The sequence below is a fragment of the Aedes aegypti genome, chromosome 2 (assembly GCF_002204515.2).
Source record: "Aedes aegypti strain LVP_AGWG chromosome 2, AaegL5.0 Primary Assembly, whole genome shotgun sequence".
Taxonomy (NCBI): Eukaryota; Metazoa; Arthropoda; class Insecta; order Diptera; family Culicidae; genus Aedes; species Aedes aegypti.
This window is the reverse complement of record NC_035108.1, coordinates 314,541,764-314,561,031: the sequence shown is the minus strand read 5'-3', so window position 1 is coordinate 314,561,031 and position 19,268 is coordinate 314,541,764. Positions and strand designations below refer to the sequence as shown.

The following is a 19,268-nucleotide window of genomic DNA, read 5'->3' as shown; positions in this document are numbered from 1 at the left end:
CTACTATAAGTTGAAAAAAAGAACACTGTTTCTAACCACTATTAAACAAATCCGATTTGTTTTGAATTTAATTGAAAAACAGGTAAAATTAGAGAATAAACCCTTTTGCTTTGTGCTGCTCACATACACCATGGATGATTCGTCGATACCATACCTTGATTGATACATACACCTTGCTTGATGCGTCGGTTTGACAGTTCGTTTTGCACATCCGTCACGTCATATACACCAGTATTGTTTTGAAGTTGCACATACACCGGTTTGCAAATTCCCATAAAACTTATTAAACTTAGTCAATTCGTCAGTTTCAACTTTCAACGACAACGAATATTAGTTTCCGAATGTTTCCAATTTCAACTCGACTAAGAGGAGCACCGGACGGAGCCGTAAATAACAAAAGCAGGAGGAGAACAGTTCTTGTGCGAAATTTGGTGAGAAATATTGTCTTGAACCGAATACTGATGATGTTCCACATCAGTTTGCCGACCCGTCAGCTCGCTCAACTGTGGAAATCCAATTCTCTCGATTTCCAACATGTTTAGTGATTTGGAAACAGTATGACGTATCTGGTGTTCGAAATTTTATGTTTTGATTCTACATATAGGTCGCTTTACTATGAGCATATGTACGGTGTATGTGCTAGCATGAAAAATGTTGACAGTTGAGTCGCTTTGCAAACGAAGGGTGTATGTAGCCAAATTAAAAACACTGAGTAAAGTGCACATAGGGCATAATTTTAATTTATTTCTAAAAATCAAAAAATGGATGTAGGAATACTTTTATAGACACAATAGGTAGATTATGCGTTTGTCAAGCCCATGCAAAGCAAATCTCGATTTGTTTATTTTTGCAGATACGTCGGATTGAAAAGTTTGGCTTGAAATGGTTCGCTTTTTCAATTGTTCTCCTGCTACTTCATATCCCTGTGTCCTCCTTTTTTTATTGGTATTCTGGAACGATGATGCCAAAGTTAAGCATTATGCAACTCTCGTGCCAAGTAGGTCGAGACGACATTTTGAGTACTGTTGCTGTAAAGTATACATTACGGCGAAAGCAAATAGGGCAGCAATGCTAGCCCCACCTTACCCTCCGTATGGTCTCGTCAGTAACCGAAGGCGGCGCCAAAGAGCGTGACTCGTGAATAGCAAAATTATCACTTTACTGCCGAGTTGTTTTACCGCTGTAGCCACTCGAAGCGGGCTGAAGGATTATACCAATGATTTGGGAGGACGAGTCAGACCCACTGTCACAACAACAGAGGATTTACCGGATTATAGTGTATTATTTCACTTGATTCCGTGACAAGAATCACTTAGTTGCGTCGCGTACTCATCTCAAGCAAACATGTACAGGTGGCGCCTACATGCAGGGCTGGCGCCTACATTTGTAGCTTTTGAAATTGAAGCATTTGAATCAAAAACTACAGATATATCATTGAGTAAACAACAAGCAACTGTTTCACATATAACTAACCGAAACCTTTTTTCAATAATTTTATCAGTTTCATTTCAAACATTAGAATTCTTAGGCTCCATTCACATATTTCATAACGCTGAAAAGGGTGGGTGAGTGTTTTCCAGATGTTACTGGCCAAACACAATTCGAAAATATTCTTTCAAAATGCGTTATGAGGGGGTGGGTCTTAAAAATAACCATTTTTGTCGTTATGAAATTTGTGAATAATCCCTTATGTCTAGGTGTTCTGTGTTAGGTAATTCTATCATCCTAACTTAGGGATGGTACACAAATTATGTCACGCTAAATTTCAACTTTTTTGACCCCCCCCCCCACCTTTGTCACGTTTTTTGTATGAGCCCTCCGAAATTTTTGTAAGGCTTGTCACGTTTGGCTTGACCCCTTCCGCCCTCCGAAGCGTGACGTAATTTGTACATGACCCCTTAGCAAAACTAAGATAACCCGTATAGGCCTAAGTGAAAGAAAAAAAAACTAAAACTTCCACCGTTCAACGTATACTTAATGGATTTCAATATTTTTTTGTCTTGTATACTTGTACGTATATCTAGCTTCTAAAAGTAGTTACCAAGGATGGAAATCTAGTGATCATGATAAAACAAATGATACATCGTGGTTGTTCTTTATCATGCGATCATAGCAACAAAGATAAACCCTTAGTCGTCAAGCCATCATAACAAACTTCGCTCCGCGAAAAATGAATCGCTCGGCATGTGTGCTAACGATCAATTGTTTGCAAACCGAATTCATAAATTTTGGAAGATTTTCACGCTTTCACTCTGCAATATGACTTCTAGCATACCATTTTTGATCCTAAAGTCAATCGTGCATGGAATGTGAGAAAGTTTATCCGTGAATTTTAAATTGATTCGCATTAATCGCAACTTGTTACAATATCCGACAAACCCTTTGTCCTACGACAAACAGTTTATCGGATGCTCGATATATCTATGATTAGCGCGCGTGGTAAGGTGTTGAAATCATGTTGCTGCAAAAAAAAAATATTGCTGCAAGAGCGATGGCTTTATTGGACCGTTCAAATACCGTGTTGTTTGTCGTTAGAGCTGATTTTTTTCCATCCTTGGTAGTTACAGAATCTCTATGTCTATTCCTGTGGCTGGAATTATTCCGGTGGGTCACTGGGTCAGGTCGTGTGAAAAGGGTTCTGTGCTTTTGTGTCCCTGTAGGTAGGCAAATTTCAAGTCACAGATGATTTTCCGGATCGGCTATAATCTTCGTCTTGGCATTAACGTCCTCACTGGGACAGAGCCTGCTTCTCAACTTAGTGTTCTTATGAGCACTTCCACAGTCCACAGTTATTAACTGAGAGGTTTCTTTTCCAAAGTTGCCATTTTCGCATTCGTATATCGTGTGGCAGGTACGATTATAAAATAGCGCTTTTTGCCCGACCTGACCCAGTTACTCACCGGAATAAATTCGGCCATAGTAACATTCTCGAGTTCTTCTGGCCACTTTTAGAAACTAGATATGTGTACGAGTATTCCGATAGCATATTTTTGAGAATCCGTTAAGTATTCACTGAGCGGTGAGAACTTTAATATTTTTGATTTCACTCTGTCCTATACGGGATAAACTATCATTGACAGCAGGGCTATATCACATGACTTTGACAAATTAATATTGCTAATATCATCGTTCCCCGTTGAAAAAGTCATCGGAAAAAGGTTTCCCTGGTGACTTTTTCCGGGTTACTATCGGATGGCAATATATGCCGATGCGATATTTCGCCTGCTAGGTTGCTTTATAGCATTATAATTTTTCCAAAATTTTGACATTTCACAGCACTGATTGACTTCAAGAATCAATATTAAAAAAAACCTCAAGAATTTCTCAAGAGGTTCCATCATCTTATGATTTCTGAAAATATTGCTCCTCCATGGATTTCTTGCGGAATTTCTTCAGAATTTAAAAAAAAAATAAAAAAAAGAGTAATAAAAAAAAATTTTTTTTGAGAAATTCTTGAAGAGATCATATGAGAAGTTATGGACGAATGCCTGGAAGGATACATGTAGGAATTTTGGTAGAAATATCAGGATGAATTTTTGATAGAATTTTCGACATATCCCAGGAGAAACTTCATGCACGAATCCCTTGAAGGATAAGTATAAGTATCCTTCTTAGAATTCCAAGGGTAAGTTCTGGAAGAATCCCTGTTATGATAATTAAGAAACCTATGGAAAAATATCTCGTTATTTAACTTCAAAAATCATCAGAACTCCTATAAAAATCATAGAAATAAATTCTGGAACTCCTGGAGAAAACCCGGGAAGAAATTGTGGATAATGATAAAAAGAATTGCTGGCAGAATTCCTGATAACACATCTTGTGGAATTTCTGACAGAAATCCTAGTGTAACATTCAGAAGAATCCCTGGAGATTTTTTGAAGGAATATCAAAAGGAATTCCTGTATAAATTGCTGAAAGAATTCTAGAATTTCTAATACAACTGGATGAAACGTAGGAGGAATTTCTGGAAGACTTACTGAAGGAATCTCTTGAGAAACACCTGGAAGGATTCATGTAGGATTTTCTAGACAAGTTGCTGGAGCAATCCTTCGAGGAAACTTTTGAAGAAATCTCAGAAGGAATGTTTGAAGAAATTAATAGAAGTACTCCTTGCAGCATTCCTGAAACAATCTCTGGATGTACGCTGTCAAAATCTCGATTATTATCGGAATTTCATGTATCTCTGATATTTTTTTACGGGAACGTTCAGCATTTGTGCAAAAAAATTGTAACTGGTTAAACAATATTTTGTAGTTTTAGCTGCAAAATTGGCTTTTCTTGAATTTAGTATAGAAAATAGCTGTTAAAGTTGATGATATCCATTTTTTACCGACAGAATATTTCCAAATTCTCACAATGCGAACGTTTTGTCGGGATAGTTATGTATGTCAAAAAACATTAGACGAACATGCAACTTCGATAATAATCAAAATACTGTGTAAATTTCACGAAACTTTTTATGGAGTATCCCCGAAGGGCGGTCTGGAAGAATCTGAAGCATAATACTTATGTGACGAATTTTAAGAGAAAGCCATTGAAGTATTTTTCAATGAATTCATAAAAAAATGCCAGGAGAATTTCTTGGAATCCCTGCAAGAGCTTCTGTTTTATTTGTTTTTACTTTTTTAATTTTTGAAGGTGTTTTGCATTCCTAAAAGAAATTCAAGGAAAATTTTCTGGAAGACCAGAGAAGAAACAGCAATAACAGGGTGTCTACCACCTGAAAAAAACTGGAATTATCAGTGAATTTTATTCAACCTGAGAAAAAAAACTGGAATTCTGAACCACTAATACAATGTACAATATGTCGTAACTTTCCAAACAAATAAAATTTCGGCTGCGCCGCTATCAAGACGTTACTTGAGATGTTCAATACTTACATTTTTAATGGGCTCCATCCCATTACCCCGAACGCCATTACCCTGAACGCCACTACCCCGAACGCCACTACCCCGAATGGGTCACTACCCCGAAAGCCATTACCCCGAATGGGTCATTACCCCGAACGCCACTACCCCGAATGAGCCATTACCCCGAATAGTATGAGATTTAGTACAGTATCTTGTTTTGCGTGCAAAAATGCGTCTCTAATGAAGGCTGGTAATTAATGGCACGTGAAATTCGTCGGTAAAATGTTCATAATATATTTTCCCTTCTTTTATATACCAGCTATTCTTTCGAAATATCTTGATGGCAACTATATTCTTCTCATTCTTTCTGTGACAGTGCCTGTTTATCAGCTCAGTGGGCAACTTCGCAATTCAAGGGTTCATTCACAAATTTAATTTCGCCAAAAATTGCCATTTTCAACACCTTCAATAAAATAAGCCTTTTACAGGGTGTTCGCAAATTATCCGTACAAACTTTGAAGACATGGCTCTATACAATCAAGCATAATAAATTCAATATTCTTGCATGGTTTCAAACATTGGCTTATTTTATTCTTAAGAAGTAAGTTTTACACATTTCCGATTTCAAATAATTGCACAACCAACCCAAATGTATAGAGGTTTCTTAAAGGGAGCTGTTTTCCGAGCTTTATGACGGAAGAGAAATGTCCATACAACTCACTGGATTTGCACCGTACAATTTTCTATTTCCAGTCTTACTTGAAGCCACTTACCTGTAGATAACTTCAAATAATAATAGGACATTTGGATTCATCTCTTTTAGGATTTAGGGATAACACATCTCCAGTATGACTAGCGGCCCTCAGGAAAAACGTTTCCGAAAAATTTAAATTTGCCTATCTCAGTAACAAGCAATTATTTCGAATTTTTTTAAAGTTGTATTTTGTGTTAACATATAGATATATTATAAAAGCAACATGGACATTGATTTTTCATTGTTTTCAATGCGAGGTCATCTTTCTAATATTTTGCTGTTCGGATAATTTGCGGACACCCTGTATTAACTGAAAGGAATTCGAATCCATAACCCTCAATATGGTGTTGCTTAACAGATGCGTAATCACTGGTATTTGGACTTGTTGGTGGTGTTCATATTTCAATTTTGTTTTTGAACAAATATTTTTCTTTCATATGAATATAGGTTGTGTCATAGCATCACGTTGTTACAGTGATCATTCACGTCATAGCTGCAAACATTTCACCAGAAATTTGCCCTTCTTTTTTAAATAGGCTGTTCTTTCACGATTTTGTTGGATAAGCTAATCACTAATATTTCCATATAGAACAGCTTTTTATAAAGAAATATATCTTGAAGGCATTCACTAAAGTGATTCCTGCTATAATTCTTATCGGAAATTTTCCTTTTCTTTTATCTTCTTGTATTAAAACAGAAAGGTCTCTTATGGATTTACTCACCACTTTTCTGCCATCATCATTTCTTCATTATTTTGAATCAAAAAATATTTTTTTGTGGTTATCTCACAGAAATTCAAATCAATGATCCCACAAATCAACAAAAGTTCTTACTGTAGTATCAATCAGAGGTCGCCGATTTTTATAACATGTACAAGTGTACAAGTGCGATAGCGGAACGGTCGTCTATTAGGTTGGTTTTTAGGCGGGTTGCATAGAACAACACTTGCAGCGACTATCTCAGGGTGAACTTCCATTACCATCGTTTTCGAAACAAAATCTTTAAGAAGATCTTAATCTTAATGCCCGACACCTATAAAAATGAGTAAAGAAAGTGGCTACCGACGTCCAATAAGAGACTTTACTACATCCTAATTTTGTGTGTATTATAGCTATCCTTCTCATAATAAATTCACCTTTCTTTTCGAAATAGGCTGTACTTCAGATGTGGCTGTGTGTTCAGATTGCAATGTGGCTGTGTGAATCTTCCCAAAATTAGAGGACAAAACTTAGTGTGTAAAAAATATTTGCTGAACAACTAGCTGCTTTTTTATCTTCTAATATTTGAAAAAAAAAACATTTTTGACCCAAACTCGTGAAATACTCAAAAGGAATCGTACCATTATCTCCCCACTCTCTAACTAGAATATGTCTCAAAATGTTATCCATTCGGGGTAATGGCGTTCGGGGTAGTGACCCATTCGGGGTAGTGGCGTTCGGGGTAATGACCCATTCGGGGTAATGGCTTTCGGGGTAATGGCGTTCGGGGTAGTGGCATTCGGGGTAGTGGCGTTCGGGGTAGTGTCATAGAATCTTTTAATGATTTTCAATTATTCAACTTAAAACATGTTTAGACAAGGATGCAAAACTTAAAATTGGCAAGTAAAGATAAGTACAGTTCCCAGTTACAGTTAGGTGTCGTTCGTGAGCATATGAAATTTGGTTCCAGGCATGCTACCAGCAATTTTTCAATAGATGCTTAAATGCATTCCTTCACAAGTGATGAACATCTCGTCAGCTCGCTTTTCATAGTACAAACGAAGCGAGGCGCTGACAGGCTGGAGGGTAGCGAAACCCATGTTTGGGAAACGATGCTCTAGAGGATTACCTTGAATATTGCTTGGGAAAATCTCTTGAATAATGAAAGCAGGCATTTATGAAGGGATTTCAAATGGGATCCCTGAATGTATTGCTGAAGGAACCTCAGGAGAAATTTGTAGAAAAATCAATACAAAAAATCACTGGGGGAATTTCGTGTGCAATTCCTAAAAAAGTCGCCGCTGGAATTCCTGGTGGAATCCCTTGTGAAATAATTCCATGCTAATATTCTTGGAGCTACCTCTAATGGAATGCCTGGGAGAATCTGTGGAGTATTCACTGATAAAATTCTTGTTGTAATCGCTGGCGGAATCTCTTGTAAGGTCTATAAAAAATCTCTGATAAAATTCCTTAAGGAATCGTTGGTGATATTTTTAAAGAAACATTTGTTATTCAGATACCGTTTGCCTACTCCCTTGATTTTTTTTTACCAAAAAAGTTGTCTCTTGATTAATATTCCTTTTTTTATTTCATTTTTTCAGGCTTGCTTCCAGATTATAATCGTCCACAAAAATCGCAAAATACGCATGGACAACGGACAAAACCAATCAAAGGAGATTTAACTACATCATTACTACAGCTGTAAATCCTGATAACGAGCAAAACGGATCAAAACACTGTTCCTGCATTCTTTCTCTCTGTCGCTGGCTCGGTTCGCACAAGTGCATTCTGGCGAGCACAGTAATATACTCACGTCTACTAGCAAAACAAAAAAAAAAAAAGAAGAAGTAAATCCGCTGTCTAGGCCATAACGGTTCCAGTGCCAAATTTTATCTTTTAAGATTAAAACTGATAATATACAAAAAAAATTGAAATTAGCGAGCAAATTCTAGGATCAGTAAGTTACATTATCAAGGTACTAGTCATATAAATTCTTAGGAAAAAGCAATCTCGGCGTATAAATTTAATATATTTTGATATTAGTCACGACGACGGCCAGTGCAACGCAAATTTTTGGTAATTTCTGTCGACATTTGCCACAGGGCACAGATAAACCAAGAGCTAAAGGCAAAGATAAGCTTCTGTTCAGGCAACTTTGTTTGTATGAATCAGTAGTGCGATAACGCTCAGTAGGGTATGCTGTTGGGGTGATTATCTCTCCGAATCATGTTGCAGTCCCATTCCGACTGAGGTGATAAGTGTGCGTGAACTGAAACGTGCCGTATAGATCAAAATGGGTAACAAAAATTCGTGCTGCTCGTACTCGAGTCCTCCGCCAACTCGTAAAACTAAGGATGTACCGGTGTTCGAGGAACATCTCCCGGAAGGCGAACTTTCGACAAACAACCTGCAGCACATCTCCGAGCGGGAAGGTGACGATGGAGAACATGATCCATCAGTGGACCCCTCGGCAGGCACAATGTTCCTTGAGCGCTCGAAACAAAGTCTAGAAAATGGGATGACGAGGAAAAAATCCCAGCATCAAATAGCGCCCCAAGGTGGAGCGGTACTAAAGAAGAGCAGCTCATGCTCGACCATTTATCTGGACGATTCGACTGTATCTCAACCAAACCTCAAAAATACAGTCAAATGTGTCTCGCTAGCAATCTATTACCACATCAAAACTCGCACCAGTGAACGAAGGATAGATATCTTCGACGAGAAGCAGCATCCACTGACGCGAGATCCAGTGCCAGATGATTACGATCTGCACAATCCCGAGCATCGACAGATCTACAAATTTGTCCGGACGCTGTTCAACGCCGCTCAGCTGACAGCGGAATGTGCCATTATCACCTTAATATACCTGGAACGGTTACTAACGTATGCCGAGCTGGACATCGGCCCATACAACTGGAAAAGGATAGTACTGGGTGCAATATTGCTTGCTTCTAAAGTGTGGGATGACCAAGCGGTTTGGAACGTAGACTACTGCCAGATCCTGAAGGATATCACCGTCGAAGATATGAACGAACTCGAAAGGCAATTCCTCGAACTGCTTCAATTCAACATCAACGTGCCGTCGTCCGTTTACGCCAAGTATTACTTCGATCTACGAACGCTTGCCGAAGCCAACGATCTATCATTCCCCACGGAACCGCTGTCGAAGGAGCGGGCGCAGAAACTGGAGGCCATGTCTCGGGTGATGCAGGATAAGGCAACGGCCGAGGCGCTCAAGAATGGCATGAAAAAATGGTCCTCCATCGACAACATCCACCAGCAGGGCAACGTGAGGCGAAGTGTTGCCATTCTGTCGTGATTCCACTGGGAGCTGATGACAACGGTGGTGCTTGCGCGTTTGGTGTAATGTTCACTAGCTCTACATATGTTTGGCCAACCTCAGATAGTGGTAGGATTGAACCAATTGGTGTTCGAGGAACGGAAATTCCGTTATTCGCATGAGTGTTACTTTGTGTGTGTGGAATTTGTTGATTGTTCTGGAGAGCAATGGCGAGAAAATTGTTTCATATTCGAAGTAAAGAACATTGGAGATGTAATCTTGATTGTAGTTTATACGTGTCTGAATGAACTCATGTGCAGCTCCCTGAACCGTTTTATATGAAAACACTTTTCAAAGGATTATTTTTGAGACGTTACCAAAAAGATTAGGAGGTGGTTTCTCTTCAATAGGGGTAATGTTTGATTTAAACGTCTGAATGTATGAAAGATTTAAATTTTGAAAATACCAACCCGTTCAAAATAATTTCGGCCGCTGTTCGTTCTATCTAGAAACACGTGCATCAAATGATATTGTTTGTCACTCTGAAGACTCATCTTTCATAGATAAAACTTATGCTGGTGTATATTTATGTGATTTTAGGCCGCATCGATTTTATTTATCCGGTAGACAATGCATCGGTTTTTAAGGCTTGAATGCGAGCGACACATTGATAGCCTTCCCCATCTAAACACTTCTATACAATTGTTGTGGGTATGATAGGCAAACAGTTTCAACTCAAAATAAATCGCACTCAATCTGCGCGTGTGTATACACACATAAGATGGATAGATATGGGTTATGAGAAGGGGCAAGGTGATATGCTGGGATTTGAATGACCTTCTGAATTATAGGATCATTAAGTGGCTCGGTAGCTTAGTTAGTGAAGCACTCGTCTAGCATACAAGAGGCGTGGGTTTGAATCTCATCTGAGAACGTATATATTTTTTTAAATAATTTATCCACGCGATACGAGTGAATTAATGTGTTATTCATGCAGATTGGATTACCTAACAACTCTATGTCAGTATAACTGAATTCAGTCAACTCTGGAAAACTTGTGTGGGTACCTGGCCTGGGTACCGCTCGAGGTAGGTAGACATTACAGTAAGTACAATTTTATCATCTCATAGTGAAAACTTGTTCTTCAAACCTTAATAAAAGAAGTTGACGAAGAAACAAATCCTATTTGAGCTAATTTTGTTTAGGATTTTCGCAGAAGTTTACAGGGCAATAGTCCGATATGGAGCGAAATTACAGCAAAAAAAAATCATAAATATCCTTTCTCCTATCCGTTAGATTGAATTGCTCTTTTCAGCAACTTCTTTTATTAGGGTTTAAAGAATGAGTTTTCACTATGAGATGATAAGTGTGAACTGGCATAACGTTTTTGGAAGATATTACGAAATTTCTCCATAATAAATTCCATTTCACGTACATCGTCTTTGGACCATATTTAAATTACCATCGAAACACAGAACACTATTTATACCGTGAGGAAGATCTGAGAGATTGGATTTTCAAGCTCTTTCAAATTTTGAACCAATCTTATCCGACAAAGCACAATTTGTTCCCATTCTTGGGACCTTTGATAAATTTCTGCATTGTTGTTTTTAATGCTATTGAACTCATGTTTGATCAAAATTGTGTCGTATTGAAATGCTTCTCAATGCAAAGTTTGAGACAATTCGGCGGAAAAAAATTCTCATGTCAACATGAACTGTGTAAATCGCCTAAGTAGCCCTATTAAGGGCTCGTTCAAAGACGAAATAAAGACCTTCATGTTCTTTGCAGTCTAGAATGTCGTGAAAAGGGTTCTGCAAACTGTCATACTTGGTTACATTTTGCAGTACCAAGGGACCAAATGCAGTACTAGAAGTGGTACCCATTTTGAACCCTACTATGAATAGAAATATAAATAGTAGAACGCTAGTGGTGCTGTTATCACTAAACAGAATTATTTTATTAATACTTACTATTGAGGTTATAGTTGTTTGTTTAGTGCCATGTTGTAGTGAATGTTTTATTTTGGTTAACAAAATTGATTTGACACTTATAGACCCGGTAGTCAAACTGTCAGAGCGTGGCAAACTAGATGTTGGTCACACAAACAGGCGCGACATTAGCATTCTAAGGCTAATGCATGTACTCTACTATGTCTCTATTCGTATCTGGTTCGTTGGTTTCTTCTTCTTCTTCTACTGCTCTGGGAAGCGAGACTTCGTTAGTTTTCACGTAGACATTCTTCTTTGAAAGTTTTGACATATACTACTTGTGCTATCTGCATAATTCAGATGTTTATCAAAGTGCTGCTTCCAGCTTTTGATAATCACTCGTTCGTCTGGCAAAATGTTTCCTTGCTAATCTCCGCTCGCGGCACGAAGCCTTTTTTTTCAAATACACATCCAAAACTTTTTCAATTCGGCTTAGTTTATTCACCTTGAAAACATTCTAAACTGTTGAATAAATCCTAAATGGAGATAATTAACGCCCTGTTTTTATTATATATTTCAAAAATACAATGAAATTCATTGTTAATAACGATTCAATTGTTGAAATGTAATCTGGAAAGTGTTAAAAAAATGATTCAGACTTTGTATCAAACATTACCCCTAGAGACGCCCCTCGAGCTTTTAAACAAACCACGAGGAGAGCAAAACACCCGAAAACCATGTGTCAATTCGTATTAGACGAAGTATTAGGTAAAATGTGAAATCAAAATAAGATCTGGAACAGCGATATGAGCTGCTTTTTCAGTTGCAGCCAAAATCCTAAGAGAATTATTTGCTTTAATTTCTGCGCTCTATGTTTCTGTTTCGTAGGAATACCATAGGCTTCCATTAATGTAGTCACTTTTAATTAGAACCCATCTAGTACTTATCCCCAGCAATATTCGTTACCCCATTTTGGCCCCGCTCATATCGTAACCAGTATTCCCTCTCTGTAAATGTCCCCATCAAGCGTTTTAAAAGAAAATCGTCGTACGTTAGGCCGAAATTAAGAAACTACTAATTACACAAAGAAAATTGCACTATTTGATAGAATTCGAAAGCTGCGCCCAGCACCAGCAAACCGAAAGTAATTACAATGCCGTCACTAGCTAATTTTAGCACCGTAACGAAACTTTTGATCCGTTCAAACGGTATCTAACGTAGAAAGCAGATAAAGATTAAATTGATCATATTAAAGACTCACATAGTGGAAGGCATCGCAGAAAACTCATTATTAGAAATACAACACAAAAAAAGCATCTAGACATGTTAAGGAATCGCATCGCCGTATCGATAGATGATAACAGGATAAAAGTCGTGTAAAGTACTAACCTAGTAGGAAAAATAAGCCTATAATTAGAATCCAGAAAACCAAGTCATGTGTATTTTCATTATTTTTTATTAGAATTTAGAATCCGCAAATTGTAAGTCTGCTTTGTGTAACATTTCCGTTTATTTTACTAACATTTGACATACATCGTTTCTAAAACACGAAATTGAAAGGATCCTAAAAAAACATAAAAGAAGCATAAACTCTAATCAATAGGTCGTAGGAGGATAGGAAAGAAAAGAAAAAGTCATGAGTAATTTTCATCTTTTATGTCCTTTAGTCGAAGCAACCATTCTTGGAAATAAATATTAGTAAAAAAAATAAAAATGAGGGAAAGGTAAAATGAAAAACAAGAAAAAGTCAATCGAATAAGATCAAGCGCATGAGAAACAAAAAATCGAACTGTAGGTATATGCTATAATGTAGAGATGGAATTAGGTGTGCAACAAGCAAAAGAGCTGAAAACAGGATTTAAGGACTATGTACTGCGAGATGAATGGAATATCGTACCAATTTATATGTAACTTAAGCTATTGCGAGAAAGAAAAGTATAAGAGAATAAATTGAAACAATGAAAAATCAATGCATGTCCGTTGGAGGCCTCTTCAGTTATTGCTATCCGAAATCCCAGCAGATTCGTCGATAACTGTCTCAAAAGGGTGTTCAGCATCGATAATTATCAATTGATTTTTTTGGTATGATATCGTTTACTAGGAGCACTGATATCCGCAGCCGTAAACGCGCAGATATTCAGAAAGACCTCATGCGACCTCTGACAAGAATGAAACGGGGGCAATCGAACACGACATGCTCCGCTGTTTCCTCCACGCCAGCACAATTGAGGTCCTAAAATGTGTAATGGAATCTTGTTTTTATTTGATAACACGAAAGAGCATGTTACTGCAACTACTTTAGCAATTTTTCCCGCTCAAACAACGGCTACGGCTAAATCATATTTAAACTTTAATTTAAATATTGATTCATAAATGAACCTTGACACTTTTGATCATAGCTGTGTTCAATGACTTTGATCGAACTTGCTCGTGGTTGGTTGTACTAGCTCGTATTTTTTGTCAACAAATAACTGTCAAAGCTACTTCGAGCAACTCCAAGCTGCTTTCTCAATGAACGCTCTTTTTACTCTTTTTACTAATTTACCGGAATTCCACGTGAAAAAAAAATTCGCGCACTTAACAATCCGTATCGCTTCGGAATTTTGCTTTTTTTCTCAATGTTTACGTTTTAAACGTCAAAAACACGAGCTACTGCGAGCTGGTTGAACTAGCTCGGACTCTAGCTTCCAACCTGTTTCGAGCGACTCGGAGTTGGTTGGACTCGGCTCAATGAACACAAACCCGAGCGACTCGAAGTAGGTTGGAGTGGCTCAATGAACACCAAAAGCTGACTCGCAAGTGGTTGCAACCAAGTTCGAGCAGCTCGTTGAACACAGCTCATGTTTAACGTTCGCTTAGTCGACAAAAACACCACAGGGCTTTTAGTTTTTACACTGGGGTTGTTCCTAACTGACCAAGGGTGGAGGGTGGCTGTCAAATGGGAGTAAAATTGAAAAGCCGCCAACCTAAGTCCAGAACCAATTTTAAGGTTTAACGCGGAATAGTGAAAAAAAATATTCGCTAGATCACAGGTTATCAATGCTCTTGAAAGATATTGTTTGCAAGCAATTATTTGCTACATGCTACTGCAGTGCGCTGTTGACAATTTAATCAGTAAATTCTACTGAATTCCCAAAATGGATGTTTTCGAGAAAATTTATTACGCCTTCACCATTGTTTGGTCGTAATTTTGTATGGTTGTTTACATTTTAGAACCAGCGACACGTTGGGGTAGCAGTAAAGAGCCGCCAGTACCTCCATTGTAACTGACATTTTGGAAGGGACACGTAAAACTAAATACACCCAAAATTTGAGTTTAGACCAAGGGGTGTAACAAAATCTTAAAAAAAATTGGACTTAAACAAACGAAAAACATTAAAAAAATTGAGTAAACATGTGTTTTTGGCCTAAGTTCAAGCGTTTGGCGCTAAAATTGGGACAGGGCATTATGACCCTATTGGGGCACGCAGGATATTTTGAGTGCCCGAACCTATGCAGGTACTGTCTATAGCAACCATGTCCTGACAGATATTGCGTCAGGTGGAAGTTCACTTCCCCACAGGCCTATTCACATGACGTCTCAAATCAGCTGATCGGGAAGCACTTTGACAGTTCTTCTATGAAAATGACAGGTCCGTGTTAGCACCGGTCCTCCACCGATGTAAACAAATGCATAGACGGATCTGTCACATGAAAAGGCCTATGGTTTCCTTCATACCAATCTGACACATTTGGTATTAGCCGATGAGTCCATCTACCCTTAGAGGAGTCATCCCATTCCTGTTGCCAACTTCTGAGCGTTGCCTCTTTACACGTGTCGCGAACTTTTCTGGTACCTCTTTGGTTGAAGCATTGAACATCTTCCTTGATGATGAGCCCGATGGTCGTCATCCCTATGAGGCACACGGCTTCTTTAGATACCGTCCGGTATGCACTTGCTACTCTTAAGCACATTATCCTGTACGTGCTTTCCAACCGCTTTAGGTTTCTGCTCGTTCTAAGCGCTTTTGACCAGATTGGTCCTTCATACCTTAGTATGCATAGCGCCACGCTTGCCAGTAGCTTGCGTTTGTTGGCAATTACAGCAGAGCTGTTAGACATCATCCTCGAAAGCGCCGCTATAGCCGTAGATGTCCTTTTACAGGCATATTCAACGTGGCTAGCGAAGCTAAGCTTGTCATCGATCATTACCCCCAAGATGCCTAAGGGATCGCTTGGACTCTATGGTGCAATCACCTACCGAGATAAGCGCCCGTTGCTCGGACTTGCGGTTGTTGACCTGTGACGGGCCAGTCCTAGTTTCCTAGACTTCATCCATTCCTCAACTAGGAAATAGAGTGCGCTGCTGTCAACTCTACTTCCTCCATCGATTCACCATAGACCACTAGAGTGATATCGTCGGCGAAGCCAACAATCTTAACACCCGTCGGAAGGGACAGCCTCAGTACGTCATCGTACTCACTCGCACTCTCCGTATACGGTACTAGCCTGTTGAGAATCAACCTCTCCAATAACTTGCCCGTCGTATCTAGTTTTATATCCTGCAAATAAATAATAAAATAATATGTTAATCAGTCCACAGTCCGGGAAGTCTCTCCATCTGAGCTAACGGCAGCCAGTATTTACAGCTCTGAAATCACGTAGGTACGAACAATTAAAAAGTACCAGGGTCATAAGGAATATCTAAAGAAACTATAGGCAAAGAAGCGAAATGTTCCAATTGGAATTCCAAGTTTACTGTCAATGTCATTCCAATCGAGCATGAGACTTTTTCACACAAGCTGAAAACGACTCACACAAAAATGTTACCGCCCACGAAAATTTTGCTTCTTCTGAAGTAGCATATTTTCTGAATACTTGAGTGTCGGTTGCAATTTTCATGCTTTGCATAAAGAATGCTCTACTCATTACATTGGTTTTCCACACATTCAGTCAATTTTTCATTCGTTACCCAAACCTGTGAAAACTCAACACATAAAACCTGTGACTCACTTTTAGCGTGGGATTCAACATTGGCAGAGCTGCGTAATAGATTTGGCATAGTTGCTAGCTGATTTATTTTGAATATGATCAGATTTCGTCTCTTTAGGAATATCACTTGAGATAGGTAGACATGTCAGTCCTTTCCCCTTTAGAAACTTCCTAATAACTCTTTAAAAAGCCACCTTCACGTTATAACAAATCATACAATGAACAATCGAAAATATACCTAAAAATTCACCATTGTATGAACATAGTACTTATTAAATGACTACATGCTGCAGCAAAACATTCAAATCATTGGATTCATATTGCTCAACATTACATTTGACAACTTCGTTAAAACTAAAGAACAATTTCGTTCATCTCAATATAATAGGGGAACTTACGTATTCTCGGCAGTCTAAGCCGATGCCGCGCTTCTTTTGTAATTTTCTCGGACATCAGCAGACAAATTCCGTATTTGTCTGTTTACATTTATACGTTGCCCAATCCTCTATTGATTCACACCGACAGACTTGTCAAAATGCTTTTGGGTACGTTTTTACAGCGCTTCAAACATCTCTTGCCAGTGTGACTATTGTCGGCAGCCTCATTCTCTTCGGCAACTTTCCCATAAGAACTGCTGGTGAATCTCTTCGGCAGCTCCAAACCAGTCGCATTTTGAGGCGTGTTCATTTGAATTGATGACATCTCCGGTGATATTGGTTGTTCAGTCTCGGAAATCTCATCAGCGGGAAGCGAGCAAAACAAAGATTCATCTGAATGTTTTCGTTGATGTGTTTTGATAGAAAAATACTGTGTATTTCGCGTTTGAAATTCGGTTGCCGATAATAGTCGAATGGTGCCGAAGCCGTAAGTCTCCCTATCTCGCTTCACAAAAGAACAACTATGTTCACAATATACGACAATTTCGTCAGCTCTAAAGTAGACCTGTGCGCCGCCGCGCCACGCCGCCGCCGCCGACCCATTTCCGATCAACGTCTCGCCGCCGATTTTGCGTTTTCACGCCGATAAACACATTAACTCAAATAATTTATAATAATTAAAAAATAACCCAGGTTATTTAGGTATCGTCTAAGGATAAAAAAATCGATGTTTCAAGGGATTTTTTTTTAAAGTTGTCCCGAAAATCGCCCAGTGGATCCTTCAGAATTTTTTCTACGGATCCCATGGAGAATCTTTTCAAAGTTTCTTTTAAGAATACCTTCTGGAAGTGAATAATTCTTGAGATTCCACCAGGATTTTATTTTTTAAGATTAAGTCTTTCGTGATTATTAAATTATTCTAATGATTTTACCAAGATTTTCTTCGGCGTTTCCTTCAAAAAATTGTTCTCCAAAAATTCCTTACTTTCCAAGAGATCATGTATACATCGATAGATTTCCACCTCAGTTTTTATCATGAATTCACCCTTATTCATGTAAACTAGTAATCCTTTATGAGAGAGATTCGCGGAAGCTGACATTTTTGAAAGTGTGAGCCTATCGAGCAGCGAGAGCTGTCAAAGCGTGAGCCAAACGAACATGCGTTATGTTTGTTTCGAACTTTTCTTGAGGAGTAATGTAATCCGCTTGAAATTATTTCGGTAAAAGTTGTTTTACATGAAGCAAAAAATATGAAATATTTCCCTCTTTTAAATTTTTGTCAATGCGATTTTTAGTTGTTGATTTTTTCTGCTGTTTATTAGTTTGGAAAAGTAGCTCAAAGATCTATAAAGAAACAAAATACACTTTTTAGCAATGAGAAAGTCATGTCCGTGTTACAATATTATTCTCGACGCCAAGCAAAATCAGCACTGCTTGTATGTTGCCAAAACATTCCATTTTACTTCCGCTTATCTCTCTATAAAGGATCACTAATGTAAACTCGTTCAAGGATTGTTCAGAATTTTTGAATGGATTTCTCTATTATTGTTTTCGAAAAGAGTCGCTGAGACACCTAGTTCTTGAAATTCTCATAGTAATTTCTTTAGGCTTTTTTTAAAGTAATTTCTTCTGGAGTTTTTCTAAGAATTGCAAAATTAATTATTGTAGGAGTTGTTTCTAGCACTTCTTCAAAACTGTTCTAACGATGCGGCATAAATTTATTCAAAAATCTCAATCACCTCACCAGTGTGTGAGAAGAATATCGTTTTAAAAAAACTACAATGAACTAGGAGAATAAATAACTTACGGCACATTTATTCTGTTAAAAAGTCCTGTGAGATTTCCTCTTGAAATTTCTTTAAAATTTGTTCAACTATTCCTCCAAGTTGTTTTTTTAAGGAATCCTACCATTGATTATTTTTGGAGTTTTTCTAATAAATCGAACAATAGTCACTTCAAGAATTCCAACAGTAATTGCACTTTGCATTTTCTCAGGAATTATTCAATAGGTTTCTTTATTATTCCTGGAGTTTCTTCTGGGATTTCTCCGATGAATAGGGTCCTTAAATGTTTAATTAAATCTTGTTTTTTTTTTCAATAACACGAAATAGCATGTTACTGCAACTTCTTTAGCAAATTTTTCGAGCTCAAATAACGGCTATATCATATTTAAATTTTAATTTAAAAATTAGCATGAGCAAACATCCCTCTATGTTGAAAACTTGATCGATGATAAGTCTTGCCCTCGATTCATCTCCACTTTAAATATAGCTGTAGGCCTTGTTACGATGGAACAAACTCACCAATTTATTTCATTGACACCGGTTGCTTCCTGCAACCTCCGGAAACATTTTGGACCATGATCTCAGCTGAATTCCAGGCCGAGACTCAACTTCGTTCACAGCAC

The 19,268-nt window shown here is 38.1% G+C and overlaps 1 protein-coding gene across 3 annotated transcripts in view; it reads left to right on the top strand.

Moving 5' to 3' along the window:
• LOC5573495 (cyclin-Y-like protein 1) overlaps positions 1–10,038 on the top strand; it is a 50,666-nt gene extending 40,628 nt beyond the window's left edge. For all 3 annotated transcript variants that reach the window (XM_021845725.1, XM_021845726.1, XM_001660850.2), the window contains one exon: positions 7,904–10,038. In XM_021845725.1, the coding sequence (XP_021701417.1) occupies positions 8,596–9,621 (1,026 nt within the window). In that variant the 5' untranslated portion in view covers positions 7,904–8,595 and the 3' untranslated portion in view covers positions 9,622–10,038. The remainder of the gene's footprint in view (positions 1–7,903) is intronic.
• The last annotated feature ends 9,230 nt before the right edge of the window (positions 10,039–19,268 follow it).